The 10,285-nt window shown below is 45.2% G+C and overlaps 1 protein-coding gene across 6 annotated transcripts in view; it reads left to right on the top strand.

The window, feature by feature from the left end:
• The window catches only part of LOC106951672 (nck-associated protein 5), a 45,623-nt gene that overhangs the window by 30,328 nt on the left and 5,010 nt on the right, over positions 1–10,285 (top strand). For 2 of the 6 annotated variants that reach the window (XM_015039323.1, XM_015039324.1), the window contains 4 exons: positions 2,019–2,195; positions 2,269–5,066; positions 5,207–5,321; positions 7,128–7,194. In XM_015039323.1, coding sequence (XP_014894809.1) covers positions 2,019–2,195; positions 2,269–5,066; positions 5,207–5,321; positions 7,128–7,194 — 3,157 coding nt within the window. Of the gene's footprint in view, positions 1–2,018; positions 2,196–2,268; positions 5,067–5,206; positions 5,322–7,127; positions 7,195–7,344; positions 7,384–7,477; positions 7,556–10,285 lie in introns of those variants that run through there. The other 4 variants (XM_015039328.1, XM_015039329.1, XM_015039327.1 and 1 more) reach the window with 4 other exon arrangements.

The following is a 10,285-nucleotide window of genomic DNA, read 5'->3' as shown; positions in this document are numbered from 1 at the left end:
TTGAGTTCTGGACCGGAGAGTCCGCCCCGACTCTCCAGTCGATTCAGTAAAATGTCCTGTCAACACTGAGGTCCAACAGAACCAGAACCAGAACTAGTGCTGTGGTTCTCCCACAGTCCGTATTCATATGGATGTCATTGAACACTTTGACTAGGCCAGTCTCCGTGCTGTGGTAACCATGGAAACCAGACTGAAAGGAGTCAAAGCGGCTGGTTATCGTTAGGAAGTTATTTAACTGTTGAAGCTTTTTCAATAACTTTGCTGATGAATCAGAGGTCAGAGGTCAGAGGTCGGCCTGTAGTTCTGCAGTAGTGATTTTATCAGTGGTTTGATTGCTGCTGATGAGAGTGATGAGTTTACTGAAAGAATCAAAGCAAAACTCTGTGATGGAGAGATTGAGAGTGGATTTTAAATGATGCCGGCCCTTTAAATACAACTCGCCTGATGTTTTATATGAAGTGAAATGTTTGCAATATTTTATTGAGTTTAATGAAAATATTCATGTGGATAAATAAGAGAAGCCGAGTCTGTAGCTTATGTCCAGTAAATCTGGACTAAATGACGGCGGCCATTAGCAGACAGACATCACCCAGCAGGTTCCCAGGTAAACCATCAGCTGTTTAAATCTGTTCTTAATGCTCCTTAATGCTGCTGAGCCGGAGCCGCTGCTCATTTACACATTAAGAGAAAACACTGCGCTTCCTTCCTGGGGAATATTTCAAAAGCTTTTACTGAAAACTGGGAGATGAAGCAAAACCTCAAACAGAGATTCGTTAAAAGCCGAATGAAACCGGCGGTAATAACAGCCTGATGTTCCCTTCTAACAGTGATTAATAAAAACAACTGCAGCACATCGAACGATGAAGATGGTTCTCTGCTGCAGGCTGAAAACGTGAAATCCAGCCGGTAAAACGGCTCAGCTGCTCTGACTTTCAGCTCCGACTGAAGGTTTCCTTAAACTGTTTGGCTTTTGTCAAATCTCCGATAGCGTCGCTGCACCGACTGTAATTAGTTCCCAGATTAATCTGCGGCGGCGCGGCATAAAGCCAAGTAGTCAAATAATAGGTGAATATCAGCGAAAGCACTGAATGGCTGCAGTCCCCAGATCCCCCATGCAATTATTTCCTATTCACATTAATTATTGCTAACAGATGACTCTAATGACTTTGAGAGGAAGCTGACCATGACAGCTTTCCAAACGATCAATGCTGCTTCAAATGGGGTCACAACACTTGACTTGGAAACGCTGCATGTTTAACAGACCTGTGGACGAAGTGCCAGCAGACACTCCGCTTCCTGGTATACACAAAACATGAGACAGAAAATCCATTTAAATCCATAAAAATTACTTTTTTCCTAATGATTTCACCTTTTGCTAAAAACCATGGTGGTGTAGCATGTTAGCATTAGCTTGTGCTAAAAACCATGGTGGTGTAGCATGTCAGCATTAGCTTGTGCTAAATACCATGGTGGTGTAGCATGTTAGCATTAGCTTGTGCTAAATACCATGGTGGTGTAGCGCTTTAGCGTTAGCAGAATTAAAGTTTGATTATTGCTTTAGGATTAGTGCAGCTAACGTTTTACTTAGCCCACCACAGGAATTAGTGTTTAAGGTTCTGATTTCGGTAAACATCGACGGGGAACGGAGACGGACTCAGACAGGGTTTTCCAAGTCACCTGGAAACATGGAGACGGACCATCAGACTCGTATGGAGAGAACAGCTGGCTGGTTCTGGATCAGTTTGTTGTTTTGGACCGAAACAACAATCTTCATCTCGTGCTGTTCTGCAGAAAACCTCGGACTCGGTTCAGTTAGTTTCAGCTTCAACTGGACCAGATAAATCTTTACTATAAAATGTGTCTCTAATGAGCTTCCAGTGATTTGTCAGTAAATCGGATGAGTGTTTTACTGTGAGCGGTGCGTCACTTCTGTTTTTATTTTGGTTGGTTTGGATAGTCGACGGTTCTGAGTCTCCCTGTGATTCCCAGTGGTTGATCACTTATAAAATCTTTTCCAGGAGGTCCAAAGAAACGGAAAAGCCAGAAGTATTGCTGCAGGAAGATGGCCCAGCCTGCTGAGCCTGACCTGCCCACGAAGCAGCGGCAGCGGCAGTGAGCTGTCTCTGTCCAGTGCTTGCAGTGAATACTCCAGTGGTTCCCATACCTGGGCAGATGGACGCGGCTTCTCCAAGCAGGTACGTTTCTTGTTTTGTTGGTCTTATTTTCTATCTTTAACTTGCATTGTAACGGTTGCTAATGTCTCCACAGTGTGCCTCCAGCCGGGACAAGCGTATGAGCACAGGCTCAGTATCCAGCAATCATTCAGTGTTCATTGAGCCAACAGACCTGGGATGGAAGGAGGGGCATATCCTGAAAGGCCTCAAGCATCTCCAGATGAACAAGTCCAAAGAGGCAACCTCAGCTGCAGCTGTTCCACACTGCAAAGACTGCATGACCTCAAACGAGGGCATTTACTCCTCTGGTGTCAAGTCGCGCCAACAAGGGTCTCCTGCTAAGAAAAGTTCAACAAGAAAACCTTTGACAGCCAAGCTGCAGGCGTCCATCCTGGACTCTGATGATCCAGATGAATCTGACAAACAATCAACAAAAAAACGTCTTCATTTGGACTCATTGGAGGTTTCTGCAGATGATGACAAAGTTTCTGATGAAGACTCGATTCTTCCAGCTAGCTCCGGTCTCTTCCCCTCACCCGACTCTGACAACTTCCCATTTTTAGAGGCCCCCACCGTTAAACCTGGTGTGAGTCCAACAGATAGCCTCACAAAGTCTGGGGGATTCAACAGAAACTCATTAGATAGACACATATCAGGAGTGAAGCTCAGCGACAGGAATAATAACCAAGAACAGGCCAGTGACCGTAAATCCAGGCTGGACTTCAGCCAAAGACAGCAAGGCAGACTTCCTATGAAGCAAACAGAAGCAGAGGTAAATGAGGTGAGTTCCTCAGCTCAGCATTCTGCAACCAGAGCTCTGAGCTGCATGAATGAAGCCAGACAGCGAAGCGCTTCAATGGAAGTGCCTCACTGCAGAGACCAGGCAAATCCAGCCGGTCGGGACAGCAGGGACTGGACCAGCTCAGAATCTCCACAGAGGAAACCAAAACCTCAGTTTTGTGACTCAGCAAGAAAAGCTTTCATTCTGAGAAGCAAGAGTGCAGATGGAGGCCAAGATCAGCTTAAACACACCCATTCTCCTCTACATCAGAAGCTCATCAAGGGTCAAAGACCGAAAGGACAGGCAACCTCTCCAGGACACAGTGTGCCCAGCAAACGGTCCAACCCTCACGGTTCCAGCAAGTGCACATTATCTAAAACTGACAAAGATCAAGATGTTTCAACACCAGTCGGCTCCAAGTGTCTTGAGAGTATGCAACATCTGTCTCCGCTCGCATCTCCTGTGAAACAGTCAAAGATCCTTAAGTCACCAGGCATCAAGGACAGCCTGAAGAGTCCAACAAAACCATCATCTAGAGTCTCAAGCAATGACTGTGCTGAAGAGAGCATCTATGACAACCTGCCCTGTTCACCGAGGAAACAGAGACGCCAAGAAGACCAGGGAGATGCGTTCAGATCAGAGCGAAGGTCTCCGTCTCCACCGCTGCCACCAGGCCAAACTACTTCTCTTCTCCTTAAAGCCGGCTCCGACAGCACAACCAAAGACCAGAAACTGGCAACTCAGCCTCAAAGCTCAACCACTGGCAAGCCATCAACAGCTACTGACTTCAGTTCTGTTTTAGAGACTCAGCAGTCCAACACCATAAAAGATAATCAACTTGCTGACCTGCAAATGAGAGACGTCTCCCTCAAAACCTTCCTTACCGATGGGTCAAAGATTCCTCACCTCCCCGTTCAAGAATCACAATCCTCAGACTCAGTTCAGCCGGACAGAATCACCACATGCCGGAATGAGAATGGATCAACAAACCAGAACATCCTACAGAGATCCCAGCAGAGCATTAGTGAGCCAAAGCTTTCTGAAGTCCTGCCTACCGGTTTCTCTAATGTTTACTATCATGGGGTTCCCAGTAATCTCCACACATCCTCCTCAAATGCTGTGAAAAGGACACTTCCTGTGAATGCTAAGTCTCATGAAGCAATCTCTGGACAGAACACCAGTACCTTCTTGATCTTGGGGAGACAGAGTTATGACGACCCAAACAGTCTGCAGACTTTTCAAGCATTTACATGCGATCCCCAAGTGATGCATGAATTTGGTTCACAGGAGAAGTCTTGCCGGAAGATTGAGACCCGCTGCAACTCCCTGGACTCTGAGCCTCTGCAGCCTGCAGCATCTGACGCCAGCGGGATGCTGGACTGGGGCTTTGATGAGCAAGGCTGGCTGTTTAAACGCTCCGTGTCTGTGTCGACCAGACCTCTTCTCAAACCAGTGATGGGCATGAATGGAGCTAAAGCTCGCAGTCAGAGCTTCGGTGCACGTTACATGGACAGACCGAGCTTCAACAGGTCTGGGAAGGTCCGGACGCAGATCAAAACCCATTCAGGGAGCTCACTGAACTCTCTTGGGGATGTCCTTCCCGGTAGCATGAGCTGCTCCAGTAGCTACCACTGTCCAATGAATCGATCCCTACTGAACAACTTTCTAATTGAGGAAGGACTGACAGTCCCGTCACATCTGGGTTCATCCAGTGAAAGACTTCAGAGTCTTAAGCTGCAGAGAGAGCAGGCGAGGCGCCTTCAGATCGAGCAGCAGTTTTCCAGCGCCTTTGGTGAGCCGGTCTCTGAGGAACCCGAGAGACAAAGCACCATAACCACCATCGAAGAGAAGGTGATGCTTGGCATTGAGGAGAACTTGCACAAGTCACAGGAACATGAGAAAACGAACGAAGTGAAGCAAAAGTCTGGCTCCAGCATTGCAAGTTGGTTTGGTTTCCGTAAGAGTAAACTTCCGGCTCCAAGCAACAAAAAGACGGATCCGCCAAAAGCAAAGGAAGAAAAGCGGGAACAAAAGATTACATCTCTGCTGGGAGGAAAGAGTGCAAAGTCAGACAAGAAGAAAGACAGACGAAAAAGTGATGGAAAAGAATGGTAAGACACACAGACGCATCCTCTCAGCATGTCCAGACGTGTCCCCTACAGCGTCACAGACTCTTTGTGATAGTTGAGTAAATCCTCAGCTTCCTGAGTCCATATGACAGGAAACGGTTGATGAATAGTTTTTCTTTCAGCTCTGTGGGAATAAGAGAGCCCCATGATGCGGTTCGGGCCTGCATCTCAATGCCCTGTCCAGGAATGTCCCTCACTGAGATCCAAGGACATGCTAGCATCATAGCGGACCCCCAGGTAGGACTTTGAATGGTCCAACTGGACTCTTTTACTTTTTTTAAGGTTTTATTGGCTCCAGTGGCCTTTATTTGATAGTGAATTGACAGAAAAGTGGGTAATGAGAGACAGGAGAAGACATGCGCCAAAGGTCACCAGTCCGGGAATCGAACCTGCGTCGAGGACTGAGGCCTCCAAATGTGGGCTGTGCTCAAGCCCGGCGCCACCACAGCGCCCCACTCTTTTACCTTTTAAACTGAAATAACACAAGCTGAACCAATACTTTCTAGTTAGATAATGACAGAAGGAAAATCCTTCTGTCACTCTGACGACTCCAAGTCATCAGAGTGATCTGCAGTGATAATCATGTCATGCGCCAGGTGGCGCTGCAGCGACACATTTATGTGGAAAAGTAACCTGTGCCTACCTTAACAAGCCTGGTCACCAGGACATGTTCTTAATCGACTCTTTTACAACTCTTCTCTCATCTGTCATAGTAACTCTTTACACAGACTGAAGGCCAAACCATTTCTGATCAACTGATCAAGAAGTGCTTCTTAGCTAGAGCTCCCGTTATAAGACCTTATTCAGCAATCCTAAGATACCATCCTGCTGCCCAGATGTAAGAACTAAATCCTGACCTCCACAGGCGCTGGTTTAACTGGTTCTTACCCGGTCCGCCCCATTCAGATTCTTCTCCATTTGTGGATTCTGTACGGTTCTTCCTCACATGCTGGAACCACGCCAGAGGCGGAACAGGTGTAACTCTTCTTGTCTGGTTGTCGGTCACCTAGTACAACACAGAATAAAAACTCCTCACAGTGTGACTGACTGCAGCCGAGTGGTCCGACAGGCTGAAAAAAGAGACGCAGCGCCGTGACCGAGTGGTCAGCCACCAACACCAGCTCCCACTCATTGGGTCACATCTTTCCAGCCCAACCACGAGAAAAACTTTACAATTTATATTTGTAGATGCTAAATATTTTTACAGTACTTCGTTAATTGTTGAACTAGAAAAATATGACCCTAAGTAAAAAAAGAAGTGAAGAGCTGCCTCTCTCGCACCCACCTCCACCAGCACCAGCAATCTGGAGGGGGAGCCTGAAGGACCTCATCACACCACTAGGTGGCTCCAAACAAACGCATTGATCAAAAATCTCACAAACACATACAACCCTTCAATCATTTTGATCAAAACTCACAGACACACATAAGCTACTCTCTGTTACACAAGCCAGGCCAAGCGATCTGATTGGCCCATCCAGTTCATGCAAACTGATCCATCAAGAACAGCTCAGCCTCCATTTTCAATCCGCCATGACGGTAGAAAGTCCTTTGGTCCGGACCAAACTTTAATTGATCTGTCAGCTTTCACATAGTGCTTTTTGAAAGCGGACTAAGAATTGTAATCAAAGCCAAATGGGTGATGATCTTTGCTCCTATTGTACAGAAATGAAGGGGGTGGGACGTAAACAAACATGAAAACGCTGCTGCTGCATTTCTGTTGCACCTGCAGCACCATTCTGGAGGCCAAGAGCAGTTCACTTAGCGCTGCTTCATGCAGTGCAGTCAGTGAATGCAGTAGCAGCGCTGGCAACACTGAAGCTACGGTGGCTCAGGAAGTCCAAAAGACGTTCCTGTAGTTGGTTCGGATCGAGGCCCGTCTGTTTCACCGCAGAGTTGGGTTGGAAGCGGACCGAGACCAGCTCAGAAACTGGGTCTGGTCCGGTTAAAGGGAACCAGGTTGGTCCAGTGACTTACGAGGTAGAAGTTATGAGTGAAGAAAGGACGAAGAACGTCTTGTGACGGATCATTCTGATTTCTCTGCAGATGATGAACCGAAGACCTGACGGTGAAAATGGATCCGATGTGAGGAGCCAGGACGCAGTCATAGGTCAGCCTCCTCCTGCTGCCGGGTCGAGGGTTCAGTCGTAGACAGCACCTAAATGTCCTGATTCCTTTAAAAGCATCGTGACGAGTTGGCTTGTGACCGATGGTGGAGCGTCCAGGCATTAAGGTTTTGTCTGTGCTTGCCATTTTACAGTTTGCAGACAGAAGTGAAGACCAAATATGACAGACGTGTGTAAGTCATGAAACATGATGAAAACCCTAAAATCAGTCAAACAAACTGCAAAATGCTGAGTTCTGTCAGTTTGTGCTTCTCCATTCATCCACAGTTCGTCTGATCAGTTCCTGCTCTGCATTCAAACCATTTCAGCCTCCAGCGTTCAGATTCTGCTCCAACATTTTCCACCTGGTTTAACCTCCATCCTGAGCTGAATATTTCTGGTTTTTAATCTTTTCTTCATCCATCAGATTCAGGAAGATTCAATCATGGAGCTTCTTTAGAAATGTGGAAGCTAACATTAGCATTGGCTGCTACATGCTAGCATTGAGATGCTATTTCAAGCTAGCATAACTTCACTGATAGGCTAACTGCTTTTGGCATAATTTGCACACAACAGCAGTATTTTCCAGTGTCCAATCAGATCGCTTAGAAGCAGAAATTAACTGAGAAGCAGCTTCATCGCTAATGTTAGCGATGTGTGTCAGATTTATGGCTGTACCAGAAACATGTGAATACAAAGGTTCCTGCCTGAAAAGTTTTAATGCATTAAAATTTATGTATTCAGTTGATCAAGATGAACGTGTTAAAGATCTGTCGCTCGTTTGAATGCAAATTTTATTGACAGCTTTCAGATTTTCATTCATAGCAGAGGAAGTTACGAGTCATTTTCCTTTATTTCTCCGTCTGTCACATAAAATCCCATCAGATGAAACGAAATCAGCCGAATCAGTTTAAGAGAAACCGTTTTCCAGCTGCTCCGTTGATTGGATGTTACTGTAATATTGGATGGTGCTGTTAAAGTCTGGTTTTCTTTAATGAAAGGTTCCTGTTGGCCCGTCGTCCATCATGATGTTGTGGTTCAGATCCGATTCCTGATCCAACCCGTCCCACTCGCTGCTGGCGGCTGGAACAAAGCGGCAGTGAAAGTTGGTTTGTTCTGGTTTTAGTTGGTTTGTTCTGGTTTTAGTTGATCTGGTTTTAGTGTCGCTTTGTGCAGCAGCTTGTTGAAGTTTTCTGACAGGCGGCGCTGGAACCTGATTGGCTGGCGGAGGAACCATCAGAGCTGCTGGATTCCCCGAGACGCCGACCTCCGGGGTTAATCACCTCATTAAAACTTCAGCTCTGCTCCGTCAGCCGAGAGAATTAGCTTTCAGCTCCGGGATGATTTTAACACCAGACCAGGAGAAAACATCACCTTCACTTAATTCAGTAAACTGAGAGAGAAAGTTAAAACTTTCCATTATCCAATTACCTCCAGCTGCGTTTCTCACATAATAATTGAGGCTTTGACTGATTTATTTATTCAGGTTTCCCTTCAGGAGGGAATCATAAAAGGTTTAAAAACCAGAACTAACTGAGAAAGAACCAGAATTATACATACACCCCACTGGCATCTGGATAAACTTAGCATCTTGTCCTTGAAGCCAAATATTTACATACAACAAATTAAAACACACATTCACATTTTTTCACTTTGTGAAGTTAATTCTGACCAAACTCCTTTGATCAGGTCAGTGAGAATTAATAAATGTCTTATTTATGCTTAAAGCCAGAAAACTTGGAGAAAACAATTCTTCGATATATTTTTTTCTTCTTTTAAATTAATTTTTTTAAAATTTTGTCATTCATTTTGTCATATTAGATTTTTTTAAACTTATTTTTTAAAATGTTTTAATGAAATACTTTTTCCTTAATTTTTTTAATCATTAAAAAAAAATATTTTTTTATCTTGGGAAGAATCTTCCCCTCTGGATGGGCTTCAGATGGTTTGGAGGTGACCTTTGACCCTTCCCAGGGGTCATTCCAGATTTCCATGTCGGTGTTGGTCAGGGTTTAAATGATGGGATGTGAATCTGATGAGTTTGGATAAAAACAGATAAATTAAGGCGAAGCAGCTGGAAGTGTTAAACGTTTTGGTTCCTAACAGAAGAAACGTCTGAAACGTGTGTCGGACTTTCAGGTGTTAAACATCCCGACTGAGGAAAAAACCGCAACGTTCTGGGATTCAGCTCTGCAGATTTAACACCTGCAGAGCAAAACACGAAAGCTCTCCACACTGCAGGCTAGATGGATGCTAGCATGATGGATGCTAGATGGATGCTAGCTGGATGCTAGATGGATGCTAGCTAGATGCAAGATGGATGCTAGCTGATAGTTACTTTTTCTTGATCCTACATAAAAGAACCACAGACAACGTATATGAATTTTATGGCCAAGCTTTTGCAAAAGGAGAAAGACTCCGTCAACTGCTCCTCCGAGTCGTTCACAGAGCATTCTGCTCTCCTTCCGCGTGAGCCCCTGTTTTATTGTCAAGGAAAACAGTCAAAGGAGCAGTCAAGAAAAACAACAGAGGTCGTAAAACTTCTAACATAAACATCTAGCAACCCAGCTCCAGGTGTGATATCTGATCTATGGTCTGAGCCCGGTTCAAATCTCGGTCAAACTGTTAACAAGACAAAATACGACTACAGACAAGCAGTTAGGAGGTATTCTGGTTGATAAGAATTTAAGGTCTGAGAAACACAGAGTTAACATGAAGATGAACAGACAGTCCTGACCTCCAGGTTAGTTCATACACACATAAGGAAGAGAACACTTTAAACAGAAAATTACAACGATCTATAGACTGAATGTGAACTAAAGTAATAACAAAATGATAATACCGAAAAATCTCTAACACTAGATGGATGCAAGATGGATGCTAGATGGATGCTAGCTAGATGCTAGCTGGATGCTAGCTAGATGCTAGATGGATGCTAGCTAGATGCTAGCTGGATGCTAGCTAGATGCTAGATGGATGCTAGATGGATGCTAGCTAGATGCTAGCTAGATGCTAGCTGGATGCTAGCTAGATGCTAGATGGATGCTAGCTAGATGCTAGCTGGATGCTAGCTAGATGCTAGATGGATGCTAGCTA

This window comes from Poecilia latipinna, unplaced genomic scaffold (genome assembly GCF_001443285.1).
Source record: "Poecilia latipinna isolate Pla-1442-1.1 unplaced genomic scaffold, P_latipinna-1.0 Scaffold467, whole genome shotgun sequence".
Classification (NCBI taxonomy): Eukaryota; Metazoa; Chordata; class Actinopteri; order Cyprinodontiformes; family Poeciliidae; genus Poecilia; species Poecilia latipinna.
This window is presented reverse-complemented; position numbering and strand designations above follow the sequence as displayed.